Here is a 22427-nt window from a genome sequence, read left to right as displayed (position 1 = left end):
AGCTGGGACCATAGTCACCAAGAAAATAATTGGTAACACTCTATGCCGTGAAGGACTGAAATCCTGCAGCGCCCCGCAAGGTCCCCCTGCTTAAGAAAGCACATATACATGCCCGTCTGAAGTTTGCCAATGAACATTGAATGATTCAGAGGACAACTGGGTGAAAGTGTTGTGGTCAGATGAGACCAAAATGGAGCTCTTTGGCATCAACTCAACTCACCGTGTTTGGAGGAGGAGGAATGTTGCCTATGACCCCAAGACACCATCCCCACCGTCAAACATGGAGGTGGAAACATTATGCTTTGGGGGTGTTTTTCTGCTAAGGGGACAGGACAACTTCACCGCATCAAAGGGATGATGGACGGGGCCATGTACCGTCAAATCTTGGGTGAGAACCTCCTTCCCTCAGCCAGGGCATTGAAAATGGGTCGTGGATGGGTATTCCAGCATGACAATGACCCAAAACACACGACTTAATCCCATAGAAGGAGTGAGGGAGCTGAAGGTTCGAGTTGCCAAACGTCAGCCTCGAAACCTTAATGACTTGGAGAAGATCTGCAAAGAGGAGTGGGACAAAATCCCTCCTGAGATGTGTGCAAACCTGGTGGCCAACTACAAGAAACGTCTGACCTCTGTGATTGCCAACAAGGGTTTTGCCACCAAGTACTAAGTCATGTTTTGCAGAGGGGTCAAATACTTATTTCCCTCATTAAAATGCAAATCAATTTGTAACATTTTTGACATGCGTTCTTCTGGATTTTTTTTATGTTATTCTGTCTCTCACTGTTCAAATAAACCTACCATTAAAATTATAGACTGATCATTTCTTTGTCAGTGGGCAAACGTACAAAATCATCAGGGGATCAAATACTTTCCCCCCTCACTGTAAGAACACATTCTCATTTACAATGACGGCCTAGGAACAGTGGGTTAACTGCCTTGTTCAGGGGCAGAACGAGAGATTTTTATCTTGTCAGCTCGGGGATTTGATCTAGGAACCTTTCGGTTATTGGCCCAACGCTCTAACCACTAGTTTACCTACCGCCCCAGGAGAAAGGGAGCTGTTAAATTCTACAACCACCTAAAAGGAAGTGATTCCCAAACCTTCCATAACAAAGCCATCACCTACAGAGAGATGAACCTGGAGAAGAGTACCCTAAGCAAGCTGGTCCCGGGGCTCTGTTCACGAACACAAACACACCCCACAGAGCCCCAGGACAGCAACACAATTAGACCCAACCAAATCATGAGAAAACAAAAAGATAATTACTTGACACATTGGAAAGAATGAACAAAAAAACAGAGCAAACTAGAATGCTATTTGGCCCTAAACAGAGAGTACAGTGGCAGAATACCTGACCACTGTGACTGACCCAAACTTAAGGAAAGCTTTGACTATGTACAGACTCAGTGAGCATAGCCTTGCTATTGAGAAAGGGCGCCGTAGGCAGACCTGGCTCTCAAGAGAAGACAGGCTATGTGCACACTGCCCACAAAATGAGGTGGAAACTGAGCTGCACTTCCTAACCTCCTGCCAAATGTATGACCATATTAGAGACACATATTTCCCTCAGATTACACAGAACCACAAAGAATTCGAAAACAAACCTGATTTTGATAAACTCCCATATCTACGAGGTGAAATACCACAGTGTGCCATCACAGTGGCAAGATTTGTGACCTGTTGCCACAAGAAAAGGTCAACCAGCGAAGAACAAACACCATTGTAAATACAACCCATATTTATGCTTATTTATTTTCCCTTTTGTACATTAACCATTTGTACATCGTTACAACACTGTATATATACATAATATGACATTTGTAATGTCTTTATTCTTTTGAAACTTCTGTATGTTAAATGTTTACTGTTAATTTTTATTGTTTATTTCACTTTTGCATATTATCTACCTCACTTGCTTTGGCAATGTTAACACATGTTTCCCATGCCAATAAAGCCCCTTGAATTGAATTGAATAGAGAGGGAGATGGAGAGCGTGAGATAGCGATAAAAGACAAAGAAGTAGCCTGATGCTATGCCTTCATCCATTCCGTGTTAAACCAGATTGGAAAGGCGAATCGGTTTGCTGGAAATTGCTGATGTAACGGCAGTGAACAATGTCCCAAGATCATAATATCGATATGGCATTGACCTAGCCTGGTCGACGTGACTCACGTGATCACTGCGCAGTCAGGAGGACTTCGAGTTGGGTGTCAGCCAGACTTGCACTGACCCTACACTGGGCTGAAATAAATTATTTTTTAAAAGTACCAAGGCATCAAGAGTAGAGCATAACACAGACCATATATAGCCCCGCCATCCTCACATGCCCTGCTCTACAGGAATCTGATTCACAATGGCCGGGCAGACACCTCAGTGAAGGCTTGAGGTAGACATTGTTGCTAAGAACAGATCTAGGATCAGCTTATTGTTCTTCAAGGCTACTACCACAAACATGTGGAGGTGAAAAGTAAAACTGACCATAGATCAGCACCGAGGGGGTACTATTAAAGGGAAAATGTGTCACCAGCCACATCACTGGTGACACTTTGCTTCTTGTCTAATATGTTGAAACTTGACTGCTGATGTGCTGAACGTTTTGGTACTGTATCAACAGCGGACTAAATAAAAAAAGAACAAAAGATAGTTTTTGAGTGGATGTTCCCTTGCAGTCACTGTCAAGATTAGGAAGGGTGTTGGCTTGGTTTTAACAGTTGTGCGGAGTTGGTGTGTGTGTGGTGTGTGTGGGTGTGTTTGTGTGTGTGTGTCTGTGTGTGGGTGTGTTGTTGGGGAAGTGGTAAAACATGAAGAGGGGGTGTCATCGTCACTGTAACAGCCTTGCTAGAAGCTGGGAATTTTAACTATTTAGCAGCCAGGACATGAAATGCTTTGAAGACCATCTGAGGATACTTCCTGTTGATAAGGATGTAGTATCCTGTTGGACAGGTCAGCACACACTGTACATAGATTTTTTATATTTTTCTTTTATTTTGTGTTATTGACTGTACGTTTGTTTATGTGTAACTCTGTGTTGTTGTTTTTTGTCGCACTGCTTTGCTTTATCTTGGCCAGGTCGCAGTTGTAAATGAGAACTTGTTCTCAACTTGCCTACCTGGTTAAATAAAGGTGAAAAAAAAAAAAAAAAAAATGGCCTTTGGAAGCCTCTGTGGTGCTTTCAAAAGAGATATTGGAAATCAGTTTCATTACTCTGTGCCATGAAAATTGAATGAAGAATTAAATAAATAAATCATAAAGTCAATAAATACATGAATCTGTTGCTGTTTAAGACGTCACAGACTGAGGACAGAGACAGGTTTATGGGCAGAATGGTTTAATTTTACATCAGGCTTGTGACACCTGAGGGTTTTAAACGGTAAGTATAGTCAGGTCAATTGATAACTCGTTTTGACAGATGTAGCCTGCCCACTACAGCTTCAGGTGTACAGGTGTCTTTCCTATATGATGGGACATATAAAGATGAATCATACTGTAAACGAACCATTAAAAGGCTTTGCTCATTGGGGCTATATTTTGGAATATGTCTTGCAGTTAGAGAAGCGTGCTCGTTCATACGGTGTATTCCCCTTGCATGTTCTCTGCTGCTGATTCGACGATGGCCTCGTCAGTTTTTGCCTCGACCGCCCCTTGTTCACCGATACTCTAGTGAAGCTGACCGCACTAGCTGCGTTGTGCAGCTACGAGACCAGCTACGAGACCGGCTTCTGAGAAGTCACGATACTTTATCATACATTTTGAATTATAAATACGGATTTTGTGGGTTATCATAAAAATCTACTGGCATTTAATCGTGTCCTATCTTTGTCAATGTCTCTTAGGCTACTTGCTCAGGTAAGTTTTTCTTTGCGCTCAACTTTTTGTTTTGTTTATGCAGTTTACCATTTCATTCGGCTATTTGTTTAAGTATGAAGGCTATTCATTAACCTTCTATAAATGTAATCTCCCAAATATCCATAGACTCACTGTGTCAAATGAAAGTAAAGTATGGAGTAACGTTTTTTGTTTTGTTTAAATTGTTTAATGTTACCTAACTTTCTATTCACAATCAAGTCATCATATTTTATATCTGGAACTATGTATGCTGCCTATGTATACGGTTCTATGGTCCTGTAGCCTAAATTTAGCCTAACATGCACATATGTTATTGTGGGAAAAGTGTCGTGGGTCTGTCCATAGATCATTTGTCATGAAACATAATCTGGCCTGCAGTATATTTTAGGGTTGCTTGTGTTGCAATATATAACAGGTCTATGCTTAGGTCTTATCAGAACAACAATATTGTCCACAAATGATATTCATTTTAAACTGGGTGGTTCAAGCTCTGAATGCTGATTGGCTGAAAGCCATGGTATATCAGACCATATACCACCAGTATGACGAAACATTTAGTTTTACTGCTCTAATTATGTTGGTAATCAGTTTCTAATAGCAATAAGGCATCTCTGTTATTACACTTTTGCATAGGGGGACCCACTAACTGACATATCAACACAGTAATGATGCAGCCTCTCCAAATGTCAAGGGTAGCAACACTACTTAAAACAGAGGTGTCATTACTCTGACCTCATTAGGGAGATCAGCCAATATAATTGTTTGGAGAGCTTGTTAGCTTCACAGCTAACTCATGAAACACTAGATGGAATCAGGCATATCAATGGAGAGAGTAGGCTCTGTGGTAACATGTTTGTTACTCAATAACAATGTGCTCTTGGTGCTTAGCTTGCAACACCAGGCAGGTCTAATTGATATATTCAGTAGACCTGTTTAAACCATCACATGCCTCTATAGATTTTTGGTTTTCAGTTTTGGCCAGGCGCCGGTCTTACTTGTGCATATTGGACCCGAATGACTGAGCAAACACCTCAAATCTGAATCTGATGATGAGGTATTCCTTACAGGTTGGCCTTATCCAATGAGATTCCTTTATTTTAACCCTGGCCAATTGTACCTGTGCCCCACATTCCTCCCATGTGATCCCTTTGGCAGAGACAGAACTATCTACATTTATCCACAATCTTTGATTGACGCAACCAGGCAAATGTCAATTTAAGAGGTGTGAACTCCCAGTACAGGGTTGGAAAGAGAAAGAAGGGTAAAGGGGGGGTTAGAGAGAAAGAGAAAGAAGGGTAAAGAGGGGGTTAGAGAGAGAGAGGAAGAAGGGTAAAGGGGGGGTTGCAGAGAGAGAGGAAGAAGGGTAAAGGGGGGGTTGCAGAGAGAGAGGAAGAAGGGTAAAGGGGGGGGTTGCAGAGAGAGAGGAAGAAGGGTAAAGAGGGGGGGTTGGAGAGAGAGAAAGAAGGGTAAAGAGGGGGGGTTGGAGAGAGAGAAAGAAGGGTAAAGGGGGGGTTGGAGAGAGAGAGAAGGGTAAAGAGGGGGGTTGGAGAGAAAGAAGGGTAAAGGGGGGGTTGGAGAGAGAGAGAAAGAAGGGTAAAGAGGGGGGTTGAGAGAAAGAAGGGTAAAGAGGGGGAGTTGGAGAGAGAAAGAAGGGTAAAGAGGGGGGTTGGAGAGAGAAAGAAGGGTAAAGAGGGAGGTTGGAGAGAGAAAGAAGGGTAAAGAGGGGGGTTGGAGAGAGAAAGAAGGGTAAAGAGGGGGGTTGGAGAGAGAAAGAAGGGTAAAGAGGGGGTTGGAGAGAGAAAGAAGGGTAAAGAGGGGGTTGGAGAGAAAGAAGGGTAAAGAGGGGGTTGGAGAGAAAGAAGGGTAAAGAGGGGGTTGGAGAGAGAAAGAAGGGTAAAGAGGGGGTTGGAGAGAGAGAGAAAGAAGGGTAAAGAGGGGGGGTTGGAGAGAGAAAGAAGGGTAAAGAGGGGGTTGGAGAGAAAGAAGGGTAAAGAGGGGGTTGGAGAGAAAGAAGGGTAAAGAGCGGGGTTGGAGCGAGAGAGAAAGAAGGGTAAAGAGGGGGTTGGAGAGAGAGAGAAAGAAGGGTAAAGAGGGGGTTGGAGAGAGAGAGAAAGAAGGGTAAAGAGGGGTTGGAGAGAGAGAGAAGAGTAAAGAGGGGGGTTGGAGAGAGAAAGAAGAGTAAAGAGGGGGTTGGAGAGAGAAAGAAGGGTAAAGAGGGGGTTGGAGAGAGAGAAGGGTAAAGAGGGGGGTTGGAGAGAAAGAAGGGTAAAGAGGGGGGTTGGAGAGAAAGAAGGGTAAAAGGGGGGGTTGGAGAGAAAGAAGGGTAAAGAGGGGGTTGGAGAGAAAGAAGGGTAAAGAGGGGGTTGGAGAGAAAGAAGGGTAAAGAGGGGGTTGGAGAGAGAGAGAAAGAAGGGTAAAGAGGGGGTTGGAGAGAAAGAAGGGTAAAGAGGGGGGTTGGAGAGAAAGAAGGGTAAAGAGGGGGGTTGGAGAGAAAGAAGGGTAAAGAGGGGGTTGGAGAGAGAGAGAAAGAAGGGTAAAGAGGGGGGTTGGAGAGAGAGAGAAGAGTAAAGAGGGGGTTGGAGAGAGAAAGAAGAGTAAAGAGGGGGTTGGAGAGAGAAAGAAGGGTAAAGAGGGGGTTGGAGAGAGAGAGAAGGGTAAAGAGGGGGGTTGGAGAGAGAAAGAAGGGTAAAGAGGGGGTTGGAGAGAGAGAGAAGGGTAAAGAGGGGGGTTGGAGAGGAAGAAGGGTAAAGAGGGGGTTGGAGAGAGAAAGAAGGGTAAAGAGGGGGTTGGAGAGAGAGAGAAAGAAGGGTAAAGAGGGGGTTGGAGAGAGAGAGAAAGAAGGGTAAAGAGGGGGGTTGGAGAGAGAAAGAAGGGTAAAGAGGGGGGTTGGAGAGAAAGAAGGGTAAAGAGGGGGTTGGAGAGAGAAAGAAGGGTAAAGAGGGGGGGTTGGAGAGAGAAAGAAGAGTAAAGAGGGGGGTTGGAGAGAGAGAGAAAGAAGGGTAAAGAGGGGGGTTGGAGAGAGAGAGAAAGAAGGGTAAAGAGGGGGGTTGGAGAGAGAAAGAAGGGTAAAGAGGGGGTTGGAGAGAGAAAGAAGGGTAAAGAGGGGGTTGGAAAGAGAGAGAAAGAAGGGTAAAGAGGGGGGGTTGGAGAGAGAGAGAAAGAAGGGTAAAGAGGGGGGTTGGAGAGAGAGAAAGAAGGGTAAAGAGGGGGGTTGGAAAGAGAGAGAAAGAAGGGTAAAGAGGGAGGTTGGAGAGAGAAAGAAGGGTAAAGAGGGGGGGTTGGAGAGAGAGAGAGAAGGGTAAAGAGCGGGGTTGGAGAGAGAAAGAAGGGTAAAGAGGGGGGTTGGAGAGAGAGAGAAAGAAGGGTAAAGAGGGGGGTTGGAGAGAGAAAGAAGGGTAAAGAGCGGGGTTGGAGAGAGAGAGAGAAGGGTAAAGAGGGGGGTTGGAGAGAGAAAGAAGGGTAAAGAGGGGGGTTGGAGAGAGAAAGAAGGGTAAAGAGGGGTTGGAGAGAGAAAGAAGGGTAAAGAGGGGGGTTGGAGAGAGAAAGAAGGGTAAAGAGCGGGGTTGGAGAGAGAAAGAAGGGTAAAGAGCGGGGTTGGAGAGAGAGAGAAAGAAGGGTAAAGAGGGGGGTTGGAGAGAGAAAGAAGGGTAAAGAGCGGGGTTGGAGAGAGAGAGAGAAGGGTAAAGAGGGGGGTTGGAGAGAGAAAGAAGGGTAAAGAGGGGGGTTGGAGAGAGATGCAAAGAAGCAATGGATGTTTGTTGAAGAAGCAAAATTGTTTTCTTAGTTTAGGAGAAGTGTTGCTCTGTTTTCCTTGTATTCAAATAGAGCAACAGCTAAGAGGAATATAAGGTAATTGGATGTCGCAGGGGGAGTGAAGAAATGCAGTCTTATCTTGTATGTTTGTTCACCTGGTTAAGTTAGCGAGGGAGGGACTTAAAAAAGGGACTGGAGTTTGGCAAGGAGGAGATGGGTCAAATGAACACTGGTTGGGATACCTGACAAGTCATTATTCTGTATAAAATCCTGACTCATTCAATCAATTAAATTAGAGATGGCTGAGAGTACAGTATCTCTCCAGCAGGTTCGAGTTGTTTGTCATGAATTTTGTTCTGGAGGCAGCCCTAAACCTAACCCTAACCTTAACCCTGACCCGAACCACACTGCTAACTGTAATGCCTAACCCTAACCTTAACCCTGACCCGAACCACACTGCTAACCGTAATGCCTAACCCTAACCTTAACCCTGACCCGAACCACACTGCTAACCGTAATGCCTAACCCTAACCTTAACCCTGATCCGAACCACACTGCTAACCGTAATGCCTAACCCTAACCTTAACCCTGACCCGAACCACACTGCCAACCGTAATGCCTAACCCTAACCTTAACCCTGACCCGAACCACACTGCTAACCGTAATGCCTAACCCTAACCTTAACCCTGACCCGAACCACACTGCTAACCGTAATGCCTAACCCTAACCTTAACCCTGACCCGAACCACACTGCTAACCGTAATGCCTATCCCTAACCTTAACCCTGATCCGAACCACACTGCTAACCGTAATGCCTAACCCTAACCTTAACCCTGATCCGAACCACACTGCTAACCGTAATGCCTAACCCTAACCTTAAATGAAGAGAAAAGCACATTTATGTTTTCATACATTTTTACCATATAGCCAATTTTTTATTTGCCGCTTGCCCATCTAGCAGAAATCGCTCAGTTCTGCCTCCAGGGTAAGATTCATGATAATAAACACCAACCTGCATCTCTCCAGTCTATTGATCTAGCTGTGTGTTTGTGTGTCTGTGCGTGTATCTCTCCAAACCCTGAGAACTTCATCCAGTACAGTAACACAGCCAGCCAGTCTCAGAGAAGGAAGCAGGATCAGACCTGAAGGTGTTTCCAGTTAGTGAAGTGTTTGGTTCTCCTTTTCTGTCTCTGATGTGATGTGATGGAGGGAGAGAGAGGCCAGAGATGTTGCTCCCAGGAATCTGTTCACACACACACACAAGTCCTATTAGAGCCTGGCGTCTCTGGTTTACATCTGGGTGCATCCCAAATGGAACCCTATTCACTACATAGTGCAATCCTTTTGACCAGAGGCCTATGGGCCTATGGGCTCTGTTCAAAAGTAGTGCACTATATATGGACTAGGGTGCCATTTGGCACGCAGCCATACCATACCATACCTCACATGCCCGGCAGTGAACATCTACCATGCCTCACCTTGGCTCACAGGCATGGCAGATACATGGTGGAGGAGGATTGGATGAATGGGTCTGTGATGTAGCCTAAAGTAGAGATGTTCAGGAAACCCCCTGAATACTCCGCTTGTATCATTTTAGCCTTTTTGAAATTTGTTTAGAAATGTTGAGCCAGTTAAATTACTGTCAAACAGAAACTATTGTAGCAGTTACTACTTGGGTAGTGGCAGGAAAACAGACTAGAGTAGAAAAGGGAGTGGAAAATATGGTGAATACACAAAATTGACCGTACCAGCTGCACTCCAAACACCAGATGATTTATGTTTCACTATATTCCTGTGTGTGCCTTGTCCATGCACCGGTACCATGACCTACCATATATAACTCCCTGTCTCCCCCTCTCTCGCTCTCCCACAGCAGACGGCATGTTTTCAGTGAGGCCAAGGTAGCTCCAGATAACCAGCGGAGATCAGGCCTGGAAGAGAGAACCAGCACAGACCCATAGAGAGGGAGGTCAGAGCCAGGACAGAGCCCAGAAAGAAGGAGGAGAAAGGCCAAAAAGAGGGAGCCTGGACGGTCGGACGAGGGGAAGAAGAGATCCAGGGATTAGGGGCTAATCCAGGCCACAACCAATCCCCAGAGAAGTCCCTCCTTTTTGCTTCTGAAAACACAGACAGCCGCCCGGATTACTGCATTAAACGTATTACCTTTTAGAGACTTAACATAACAGGGTTTGGTTTCAGCCCTGCTCAGATGCCTGGATATGCGTACCTCTGAAAACAAATGACCAGAAGGAGAGGAGGAGGAGGAGGACAGGGCAGGGGGGAGATGCTGGGACATATAGGAGACGTATAGGAGACGTATAGGAGACGTACAGGAGACGTACAGGAGATGTACAGGAGATGTACAGGAGACGTATAGGAGACGTATATAGGAGCGTGCCTTAAAGACGGGTGGGGATAAACCTCTGTGCTACAGCTGTGTCTGCAGGAGTTAGGCCAAAGGTCAACTAAGTGGCCCTCTCTCTCTTTCCAAGCCCCTCGGGACGGTAAGGACAGACTCGAACCCCACTGAGCGTGGGCCAAAGATCCTCCGACTGAAACAGGATTACAGTAGAGCAGAGCTCCAGGCCCTTCTGTTAGTACAGTATGATGGGGTCAAGATACCTCTCCTCTTGAAATACATGATTGAAACTGAGGAGTATCTTCTTCATATTCACACACAGGCTGAGAGGGGCATGATTGCTTTCACCTCTGCGGCTCACAGTCACACAGGAGAGTTAGTAAGGGATAAAGAGGTAGTGGCGTGAACTCTGGCTGTATGAAGTCTGGTTATGACTGTCTGGTTAGGGCTCTCTAGAGGTTAACACTCTCAAATTCAACATCACACCTAATAGAAGTCTGGTGAGTAAACCCCTGGTACTGCTCTCTCTCTCTCCTCTGGTCTGTGGTGTGAGGTGTGCTTCCTCCCTCTGCTGCTCCCAGCTGCCCCTCTTAAAACGGCAGCCCGTCGAGACCTAGAGAGGACCTGGGACTGTAGTTAGGAGCAAATTAAAAGTCTGCTTTAACCGTGACGCAATTCCATTCAGAGGTCTGTTCCAAGTCATTAATAAAGCCAGGCTATCGCGCGTGGGAGGGCCTCAGCAGTGGAAAGCACTTAAAATAACCAGAAGACCTTGTCTGTGTACTCTACACTATCAAAATATTTCAGAAAGCGATATCCATTACTCCACTGGCTAAAGATAACACAGGAAAATGATTTGCCCGTCTCTTGCCAGTGTTGACCCACTGGTGTATTATGTGCAATTAAAGTCAGATAAGTGATTTTCTTAGCTGACTTTTGTAAGTATTTTGTGCACTTTTGGCCAAAAATAGAGGCCTGTGTTTTTATCTGGTGGAACAGACTTTGCATGTTTGTATACAAGGTTTCTGCTGCTGGTGAAATCAGTTTGAAGTGCTGAATGAGGGTCCCTACTCTGCTTTTAAAGAAGGATGAAACAAGTATTTCAGTGAAATATGACGTGATATGATTAATTAGCACTCATGTTGTAGCAAGACACAGGACGAGAGAGAAACAAAATACCCTGAGACTCCCAGACAAAAACCAGACTGACGTTTCATTTGTTCACGAGAGTAGCGACAGGAGAGTTACTGTGGTCTAAATTTAGAAAGTTCCAGAATAATGGACTTTGGAACCTGGAACTTTGATGTCTAACAGAAGGGCAGGGTCTGTAGAAAAGGCTGATCCAGTTACTTTCTAACTGAATGTTCCAGTTAGTGAAGTGTTCTGCCAGACCACCTACCTGGTTCTATGTCAATACACCAAATCAATCTCTAGCAAAGAAAGTCCCCTAAGAATACCTAGACTGTTGTTATAGCTGAATTTGAGCCTCTCCTAGATGGAGATTCAAATACATTTTTTGGCTTTATTTTAATAAATGGTTCCAGTGTACAACCGCAGGAGGGATATTTGCAGCTGGAACTGGGCTTCTTCCTGAGCTGATGTTTTATAAACCCAAAGCCCAAAACAACTGTCGAGCCCAGCGTCTCTGACCACACTCAAACTGGAGGCGGATTCCAGGAACTGAACGGCATACTTTTCTCCTCCATTTCTCTCCACTTAATCCAGCTGGATATGGATGACAACAAACAGCAGAAAATGGGACTGAAATTGCAAACAGCACATGATAACAAGAGAATAGAATAAATTTCTCCATTACTGAGGTTGACCCTACAAAACCTGGTGTTGAAATTCTATTCAACACCTAAATGATCACGATCATTACTTTTGAGGCACACAATCCCCCTGGGAGCATTTCTAAAGCAACTCTCCAGTAACAGTTTCTCCAAAGATATTTGAAACTAAATTTTCATCCTATCTTTTAGAGGACTTAAAGGGATTTTTGTCATTTTTAGAAGACCATACCCTTGGCCATCACCATGAACCTGGGGAAGATCCCTGGGCTGAAGGGCCTGGTGGCTGGCTCTCAGGGGAAACGTCGTTTCAAAGGTGACCTCACCCTGGACATGATCAGCCCTCCGCTGGGGGACTTCCAACATACCATGCACGTGGGCCGCGGAGGGGACGTGTTCGGGGACACCTCGTTCCTTAGCAACCATGGGGGGGCCACCAACGGAAACGGGGATGCTGATTCTGTCACAAGCCCTGACAACAAGATTGGGGCGTTCTTCTCTCGGACCCTGCGGCGTGTTCGGAAGACACCAGAGCGTCCCAGGGGAGGATCCAAGGACCTGTCCCCGCCACCCCCTCCCATATCCCCCATTATCAAGAATGCAGTGTCCCTCCCCCGACTGGATGTGGACTCACAAAACGGCTGCCCTGCTAAAAACCTCTTCCCTGCCTCTCCTACCTCCCTGGAGGAGACCACTTATGGTTATGGTGAGTCTTACTGTACACCTACATTCACACACATATACACACACATATGCATATACACACACACACACACATATTCACACACACATACACACACACATTCACATTCACATACACACACACATTCACACTCACATACACACACAATTCACACTCACATACACACACACATTCACATTCACATACACACACACATTCACACTCACATACACACACAATTCACCCTCACATACAAACACACATTCACACTCACATACACACACACATTCACACTCACATACATACACACCCACTCACATACACACACACAAACATACACACACACATTCACACACACATTCAGACACATTTGGGGCGGCAGTTAGCTTAGTGGTTAGAGCGTTGGACCAGTAACTGAAAGGTTGCTGGATCGAATCCCCGAGCTGACAAGGTAAAAAATCTGTCGTTCTGCCCCTGAACTAGGCAGTTAACCCACTGTTTCCTGGTAGGCATTGTAAATAAGAATTTGTTCTTAACTGACTTGCCTAGTTAAATAAAGGTAAAATAAATAAGTATACACACACATATTGAGATATACACACATACTCACACTGTATCCTTGCATCCACCCAATAAGTGAACATGTACCTGTGGAGGCTTGTAGTAGCTCCTGGACCTAAGGTCTAGGCTTTAGCTCAGCAGGCTAACACAGTCTTGTTGCATGCAGGAGACTTGGATTTGATACATGGTCAGTCATAGAAGCAGTAGCTGCCATTGGACATGCTGTAAAAACAAGCCACAGTAATTCACAGATTTTCCACAGCTGTCATGATGAATCACCTTGGTTCATACACAACAACCCTCACACTCTCTCCAGCTTGTTGTGTGATGATAAGAGAGAGCCGCGCCAGACATGACTGTGCTGTTATGTGTCTGGTCTGAGGCCCAGTGTGACTGACTGCCCCACATTACAGTTTTTACAATCACTTTGGCACTAATTTCAGAACCTTGTGGTAATTTTTAAAAACTCTAGACACAAAATGGTCATCACTTGTAACACAGGCTGTCCAATGTTCAAAACATTGCATTGTGCATTCATATCTTTAAAGAAACCTTGCACTTGCGGAATCATTGGTTCAAATAACTCATTTATCATGAAATACCATAGTAACATTCACTTAGATCACCCACACACAAGATACCGATAGTTTCACTGTGTAGTTGTTCATACAATCATTAAATATTGTAGTACAAAATATGTGATACATGTTTCATTATGCTACTACACGTAAATACATCATGGTAAAAGGACTAGTAGAGAGAATACTACAGACAGTGGAATCATTGAACAAAATCAGAAATATATTGATGAAATACAATAAAATCACAACATAGGTTTCTTTGAATCAAAGCAAAAATAATTAGCTACAAAAAAGAAAAAAACTACAGTAAAACATCAACTGCAGTGTTCCTCACCTGGCTTACTGTAAAAAGCAAAACAAAGGATTGATTACTGTACTTCTATATTTCCATCAACCCTGTCTTGTGGATTTGGCCATAGGTTCTTATCCACATCACAATGGATGTTTTCATTAGCCAAACATCTTGGGAAGAATCTTCAGGCATGGCGAATCCAGGCCTGACACTGGTCTGCCGTGATGTCATTGCATGCGTCATCCATGGCCTGGAGAAGGGTGGCTTGTTCGTGAGGGCATCTATCATGTACCATCCACCTCCATATGGAGAAAAATTCCTTAATCAGGTTAAGGAAAGGAGAGTATGGGGGTAAGTACAGGGTGGTAAATTGTGGATGGGCCTGAAACCATGCTTGCGCCATTTGAGCATGGTGGAACCTGACATTATCCCACACAATGACATATGTCACGCCATCAGCTCTACAGACCTGATTTAGCTCATCAAGGAAGGTTACAAGGAGAGAAGCATTATATGATCCAATACGCGGTCTGCGTCCCCCCACACCATCTTCTGATATAGCTGCACACATGGTGATGTTGGCCCCACGCTGTCCAGGTACTTGGATGGTTGCCCGCTGGCCAATGAAATTCCGACCTCTCCTCCTTGTCTTGGCCAGGTTGAAGCCTGCCTCATCCAAAAAGAGGAATTTGGGATCGTTTTCATCAGCATCCAGCTCCATCACCCTCTAAAAAGGCTTTTTGGAAAGAGAATTACTGATGTAGATGTAGAATTTTGGGGGAATTTTTCACAACAGGCATCTTGAAACTGAACATACCTGAACATACTCAGTCCTCAGTTGCTTCACTCTGTCTGCATTTCTTTCTAAAGGTACATGGTATAGCTGTTTTAGAGACACCTGATGCCTTTTCAGCATGCGTGCCATAGTCGGCAAACTTATGGCTTCCACATTGTTGAACAAGTCCTCATTGTCCAAGATGTGCTGCTGAATTTATGTAAGGCAAATATCATTCTGTCCCAAACCAAATTGAGCACAGCCCGCTCTTGTTGGTCTGTCAGAATTTTACCTCTGCCTCCCCTATTTGGCCTAGTCTCAATTCTGCAGGGAAAATTACAATAAGAACACATTTAGTCACATCCCCTACTCTGTGGTACACATTGGCATGCAGTATACAGTCATTTGACAATTGAGAGTAGCCTAATGTTTAGTGCATGCTGAAGACTTACCGGTTCTCATTGCGGAAGGTTCTGATGATTGAGGCCACGGTTGATCATCTGAGGTTTGGTTTAAACATTGTAGCTGCCTCAGTCATTGTCATGTCATGATTTACGACATGGTCTACAACTATTGCTCAGATTTCATTGGACACTCTTTGTTGTTGCTGCCGCTGTCGTGTTCCGTGGCCTTGTCCTCTACCACGTTCCCCCACATCTCTCAAACGAGGCCCACGACCACCTCTCAGAAGGGGTGCTTGTCCCCTGCCATTCCTTTGACCACCACGTCCTCCCACTGCTTGACCTCTATTGTGACCTGGATCACCTGCTGGCTCCATGTTATCGCTATGTTGTTGTAGGTGGATACCTCTCATTTCACTATATTCTCTTACCACAATGTGAAATCAATCATCAGTAACGAGTTGGCAGTATTGGAAAAGCAATTACAAGGGCACTTTATTAGGTACACCTGCGTGTTAACTCAAATAGCCTGCTCCTTCGAACAGCGAATCATGTGGCTGCCTGCAACTCAATATATAGAGTATATAGAGTAGAGAGCTTTAGATGTTGTTCGACCAAATATTAGAACGGGCAAGATGCGTAATCTAAGCAACTTTGACCGTGGTATGATTGTTGATGCCACACATGGTGGTTCCAGCATCTCAGAAACAGCTGCCCTCCTGGGATTTTTACGCACTACAGTCTCTAGAGTTTACAGAGAATGATGCGATAAACAAAACACATTCAGTGAGCATCAGTTCTATGGGCAAAAACACCTTGTTAATGAGAGAGGTCAGAGGAGAATGTCCAAACTTATTCAAGCTAACAGAAAGGCCAAAAATGCTCAAATAACAGCCATTTAAAACAGTGGTGTGCAGAAGGGCATCTCTTAACGTACAACACCATGAATAATTCAGGCTGTTGTGGAGGCAAAAGGGGGTCCTACCCAGTACTAGATAGGTGTACAGTAATGTCAAATCTGAAAACATGGTCTGGAAAAGTGGTACATGGGACCATAGAAACAGTGTCTGATAAAGAATGATGATGAAATATTACATCCATAGATAATGTAGTCCAATTGGTTCATGTTCCACGGTAATTGGTGTCAATGGATCTCGTTATCCTGAAACTTTCATGATCTAAACATGGAATATTGTTCATCAGTTTCCATAAAACTATGCATTAAGAGTCATGGAACAGTTACTTATCATTTTGAGCAGTTCAATGAACAAATGATCTTAGCTTTATGTGTATTGTGTCCAAGCAATTGGAAAAAGTGTTGAGTTTTGAAAAATGTGCTTTTTTGATCATCGATTGTGAGTTTGGTGTCTAGAGTTTAGAAAAAAGGTTCTGAAATTAGTGCCAAAGTGATTGTAAAAAACTGTAATACCCTCATGTCTCACTGTCTGACCTTTCTGTCCTATTGGTGTGTGCGTGTGCGTGTGTGGAGGCATGTTTTTGTCTGTGTATGCATGCTTGTTTTTGGTGAGAGTCCTGTAGTCCTGGGTAGTGGGCACAACCCATTCAAACTACCCACATGAAAAAAACTATAGTATACTATGGTCTAAATAGTGTAGTATTACTATTTATATACTATAGTATTCAGCGTAGTGTTTTAGCTGACACTATAGTGAATAATACAGTAAAGTACGCAAAAACACTACAGTGAATACTATACTACAATTGTATATAAATAGTAATACTTTAGTCATGTCCGGAAAAACACTACAGTAAATACTATAGTATACTACGGTAATGTCTGCAAAAACACTACAGTAAATACTACAGTATACCACAGTAATGCCCACAAAAACACTAGTGTATACTACAGTCATGTCTGCAAAAGCACCAGTGAATACTACAGTATACTACAGTAACGCCCGCAAAAGCACTACACTAAATACTACAGTATACTACAGTAATGCCTGCAAAAACACTAGTGTATACTACAGTCATGTCTGCAAAAGCACCAGTGAATACTACAGTATACTACAGTAACGCCCGCAAAAGCACTACACTAAATACTACAGTATACTACAGTAATGCCTGCAAAAACACTAGTGTATACTACAGTAATGCCTGCAAAAACACTAGTGTATACTACAGTAATGCCTGCAAAAACACCAGTGAATACTGTAGTCATGTCTGCAAAAACACTGGGAATACTATATACTACAGTAAAGTTCACAAAAACACTACAGTGAATGCTATATTATATAAATATATTAATAGTACAGTATTTAGACCATGGTAGTCCATAGTATTCTTTTCATATGGGTTAGCTGTAAATGTCTAACATGTTTGAACTAGAACCACAATGGAAATACATTTGACTTTTTTGTGTTATTCTCTTCAAATTTCTAAATGCATTGTATCCACATTTATGGTTGTATTGTGTGTTTTTAAACAATCAACTGAATAAAGCAATCAAGGGATACTAACTACAGTGTAGGGTATAGTATTCTACAACATTCTATAGTAAGCACTACACGATCAAGGGGGGACCTCAGAGAAAATCCCAGGCATGAGCTTCCCAAGGACAGCACGTTCAAATCAAAACAGCATCAACAAAGTTAGCAGCTAGCAGTAAAGCTAGCTAGCACTTCAATCGATCTAAAAGTTCTAAAGTAAGCACTACACGATCAAGGGATAGTACTGTGTGTAGTATAGCATTCTACAGTATACAAAAAAGTATATAGTAAGCACTACATGATCAAGGGATAGTACTGTGTGTAGTATAGTATTCTACAGTATACAAAAAAGTATATAGTAAGCACTACATGATCAAGGGATAGTACTGTGTGTAGTATAGTATTCTACAGTATACAAAAAAGTATATAGTAAGCACTACACGATCAAGGGATACTACAGTATGGGGTATAGGATTCTACAGTATACTATATAATTCTATAGTAAGTACTATAGTATTCTATACTGCCCTGCCGAGCAAAAAGGCAGGACCTGCTCAATTGGTCAAAAATGAGTTAATGTCATTTTTCTACATTAAATACATGCTTAATCATGTGGACAAGTATCCTGCCTCTATTGTGTTTTGGAGAAAATGAGGGGTCATTTTAGCAGTAACTGTACTAGATTACTGTGAAACCAAGGTAAATAAAAGCTATTTTTCTCAGTTCCACGCAATGAGCAGTTACTGCCTTTTTGCTTGGTAGGGGCAGTATAGTAAACTATAGTATTGTTTTATGTGGGTATGCAGTCGTTTCTTAACGTACCTTGCATCTAGTTGGTTTCCAGTAGGCCATGAGAGCACTAGTGTGTGACAGGTCATGTGAGTGATCTGGCCTGAGAACAACATGCCTAAGAGGTGATGTCTAACTCAAGAGATAGAGCTTGAGTTTGAAACTGGCAGAAGACTCAATCTTTGATGACATAGTTTACACTGCCCTCTGTTGGTGATGGGAGAGCATCTATGGAAGTTCCTTTCTGAATTCTCCACTTACCTTCCCAGCAGAGAATGAGCATCGTCCACTTACCTTCCCAGCAGAGACTGAGCATCATCCACTTTACTTCCCAGCGGAGACTGAGCATCGTCCACTTACCTTCCCAGCAGAGACTGAGCATCGTCCACTTTACTTCCCAGCAGAGACTGAGCATAGTCCACTTTACTTCCCAGCAGAGACTGAGCATCGTCCACTTACCTTCCCAGCAGAGACTGAGCATAGTCCACTTTACTTCCCAGCAGAGACTGAGCATAGTCCACTTTACTTCCCAGCAGAGACTGAGCATAGTCCACTTTACTTCCCAGGAGAGACTGAGCGTAGTCCACTTTACTTCCCAGAGAGACTGAGCGTAGTCTGCTTACCTTCCCAGGACAGACGAGCATAGTGTCTTTGAGATTATTCATGAAGGTAGAACTAGGGTGCCAACTGGAATTTGATTTATTCATCCTGTAAAATATACTGCTCAAAAAAATAAAGGGAACACTTAAACAACACAATGTAACTCCAAGTCAATCACACTTCTGTGAAATCAAACTGTCCACTTAGGAAGCAACACTGATTGACAATACATTTCACATGCTGTTGTGCAAATGGAATAGACAACAGGTGGAAATTATAGGCAATTAGCAAGACACCACCAATAAAGGAGTGGTTCTGCAGGTGGTGACGACAGACCACTTCTCAGTTCCTAGGCTTCCTGGCTGATGTTTTGGTCACTTTTGAATGCTGGCGGTGCTTTCACTCTAGTGGTAGCATGAGACGGAGTCTACAACCCACACAAGTGGCTCAGGTAGTGCAGCTCATCCAGGATGGCACATCAATGCGAGCTGTGTCAAGAAGGTTTGCTGTGTCTGTCAGCGTAGTGTCCAGAGCATGGAGGCGCTACCAGGAGACAGGCCAGTACATCAGGAGACGTGGAGGAGGCCGTAGGAGGGCAACAACCCAGCAGCAGGACCGCCTTTGTGCAAGGAGGAGCAGGAGGAGCACTGCCAGAGCCCTGCAAAATGACCTCCAGCAGGCCACAAATGTGCATGTGTCTGCTCAAACGGCCAGAAACAGACTCCATGAGGGTGGTATGAGGGCCCGACATCCACAGGTGGGGGTTGTGCTTACAGCCCAACACCGTGCAGGACGTTTGGCATTTGCCAGAGAACACCAAGATTGGCAAATTCGCTGGCACCCTGTGCTCTTCACAGATGAAAGCAGGTTCACACTGAGCAAGTGACAGACGTGACAGAGTCTGGAGATGCCGTGGAGAACGTTCTGCTGCCTGCAACATCCTCCAGCATGACCGGTTTGGCGGTGGGTCAGTCATAGTGTGGGGTGCCATTTCTTTGGGGGGCCGCACAGCCCTCCATGTGCTCGCCAGAGGTAGCCTGACTGCCATTAGGTACCGAGATGAGATCCTCAGACCCCTTGTGAGACCATATCCTGGTGCGGTTGGCCCTGGGTTCCTCCTAATGCAAGACAATGCTAGACCTGTGGCTGGAGTGTGTCAGCAGTTCCTGCAAGAGGAAGGCATTGATGCTATGGACTGGCCCGCCCGTTCCCCAGACCTGAATCCAATTGAGCACATCTGGGACATCATGACTCGCTCCATCCACCAACGCCACGTTGCACCACAGACTGTCCAGGAGTTGGCGGATGCTTTAGTCCAGGTCTGGGAGGAGATCCCTCAGGAGACCATCCGCCACCTCATCAGGAGCATGCCCAGGCGTTGTAGGGAGGTCATACAGGCACGTGGAGGCCACACACACTACTGAGCCTCATTTTGACTTGTTTTAAGGACATTACATCAAAGTTGGATCAGCCTGTAGTGTGGTTTTCCACTTTAATTTTGAGTGTGACTCCAAATCCAGACCTCCATGGGTTGATAAATTGGATTTCCATTGATTATTTTTGTGTGATTTTGTTGTCAGCACATTCAACTATGTAAAGAAAAAAGTATTTAATAAGATTATTTCATTCATTCAGATCTAGGATGTGTTATTTTAGTGTTCCCTTTATTTTTTTGAGCAGTGTAGATTTTTTGATTTTTAAGTTTCTTGTCAATAATTTTTCACAATACAGAATGTTAGGACTAAACTCCTTGTTTCTCCTCCCCCTCAGGTTTGGAGTCAGGTTTTGCCACTCTGCCCCGCCTCTCCCGTTCAGTAGAGCGTCAGTCGCAACAGGGAGGATCTATTTCCTGTACCCCCAATGCCCACGGCTGCTCGCTCACCGATGTCTCCGCCCTCCTGAAGTCCTCCGCATACCCCACCCTGACTTCTGACCCCGGTCACATGACCCAGTATGAGTCCCTGACCTCCATGGCCTCCTTCACCTTTGACCTGGGGCCCTCCCTCATGAGCGAGGTGTTTGGTTTGATTGACAGCCCCAACGGCCACCTAGAGCCCAGCCATGCCTGGATGGCAGAGGAGCCAAGCTGCTCTGCATTCGGGTTTGTGACCAATGAAGGCTCGGAGATGGACTCGGAGATGGATGCCACCACTGCCTCGTTGGTGGATTCTCTGCTTCGAGAAGACTGTAGCAGCAGGAAGAGTCCATATGGGATGGAGTGGGAAGAGGAGGAAGAGGAGGCTAGGAGAATGGAGATTAATGGAGGTGGGCAGCATCTTAAAGGGGTGGTGCCTGATTTAGTGATGGGCTCCCCGTCTAGACAGAGGCCTGCTATGGAGAGTGAGAGGTTCCAGGGTGCCACTGATGTGCTGGGGGTGCTCTACGGAGTTGGAGGGATCCTGAAGGGGCAGCAGAGGATGGATCTGGAGGGAGAGGTGACCATGGGCCAGACCATGAAGAAAACACCTTACATCTTAATCACCCCCGATGAGGAGGAGGAAATCAAAGTCTAAACAAAACGGACAAACTAAATGGACAACATTTTTTTAACCAGAAGTACCTACTACAGATTTGGGATTATTGCTTAATTCCTTGTAAACACTTTTGTCTTAAGAAAAACATTTTTTTACATCAATGAGGCTAGCTTATTGACCTGAGTCACCCTTGAACCCTTCTTCATCATATTCTAATATTCATTGGAGAAATTGAATTTTATAAGTTGTCAGATGACTCACTTAAAATTTTGCTATTATTTGTTGAAAGACTCATTGAAAGATTATGGAGGCTGACAGTTCCCCAAGCGAACATACTGTATGGAAGGAGCTTGAACGGGCTAATAATAGCTTTTAAAAGAGGTCACTGGAACCAGTGGCGAACAAAGAGATGGGGTAGAAAGTGTCAGAGTGTACCAGAGAAAGTGGTTGTTGGACACAGAGGAGTTACCATGGAAACACTAAAGACGTTGCTCAACAGTGTGTAAGTCTGTTAACAGCTGGTTATAAATAGTCAGTTTGGACTTCCTGAGCAAAATGCTCAATGTGTGACTTCATAGAACTATTCAAGGCAACAGGCAGGACACAAAGACGAAGCAGTAGCCATTTCAACCCATTCAAACACTACACCAAGAGAGAGATCTTAAATCTTATCACATGACGTTAACTACAGGGAAACAATCATATTTTGGCTGATGCTTACACTTTTTATTGGTCTACAGATACAGTATGAAGCACAAACCCTGAGAAATTTACTCAGAAGTTAAATAGAAGAAGGTAATTTTGTACGATGTTGTAGTGCTATAATAGTGTATAATGTTTGAATAAAGTATAATGTTTGGACTGTAAGTTTGTTAATTCACATATTAACATCATACTCCATTTTGAAATGTTTCTCAAATTCATTATGGGTCTAACTCTCATATTGCTTTTTGAATTGATAGTCACCTGCTTGTCTGCTATTCTGTCAACCAATGGTTGAATCCTCTTTTTAAAGCAGTGTCTTCTATCCATATAAATGTGCTGCTGTTGACACCAATGATATTTCTATA

The 22427-nt window shown here is 44.2% G+C and overlaps 1 protein-coding gene across 2 annotated transcripts; it reads left to right on the top strand.

The window, feature by feature from the left end:
• The first annotated feature begins 3624 nt into the window (after positions 1 to 3624).
• On the top strand, positions 3625 to 22224 carry cdc42ep1a (CDC42 effector protein (Rho GTPase binding) 1a). 2 transcript variants are annotated; one of them, XM_014208311.2, is made up of 3 exons: positions 3625 to 3850; positions 9477 to 12458; positions 20654 to 22224. In XM_014208311.2, the coding sequence occupies exons 2-3, from the start codon at positions 11999 to 12001 to the stop codon at positions 21394 to 21396; spliced, it is 1203 nt and encodes a 400-aa protein (XP_014063786.1). In that variant the 5' UTR covers positions 3625 to 3850; positions 9477 to 11998; the 3' UTR covers positions 21397 to 22224. The 2 variants fall into 2 exon arrangements, with proteins under 2 accessions (XP_014063786.1, XP_014063795.1); XM_014208320.2 differs by having other exon boundaries at positions 3630 to 3850; positions 9480 to 12458.
• Positions 22225 to 22427: the final 203 nt, after the last annotated feature.

This window comes from Salmo salar, chromosome ssa01, assembly GCF_905237065.1.
Source record: "Salmo salar chromosome ssa01, Ssal_v3.1, whole genome shotgun sequence".
Classification (NCBI taxonomy): Eukaryota; Metazoa; Chordata; class Actinopteri; order Salmoniformes; family Salmonidae; genus Salmo; species Salmo salar.
The sequence above is the reverse complement of the archived record's forward strand: the minus strand, read 5'-3'. Positions and strand labels throughout refer to the sequence as shown.

Coding starts and splice junctions, on each gene's coding strand:
- cdc42ep1a (XM_014208311.2), top strand. CDS start 11,999: ATGAACCTGGGGAAGATCCCTGGGCTGAAGGGCCTGGTGGCTGGCTCT. Junction 12,459..20,653: donor GGAGACCACTTATGGTTATG/GTGAGTCTTACT, acceptor CCTCCCCCTCAG/GTTTGGAGTCAGGTTTTGCC.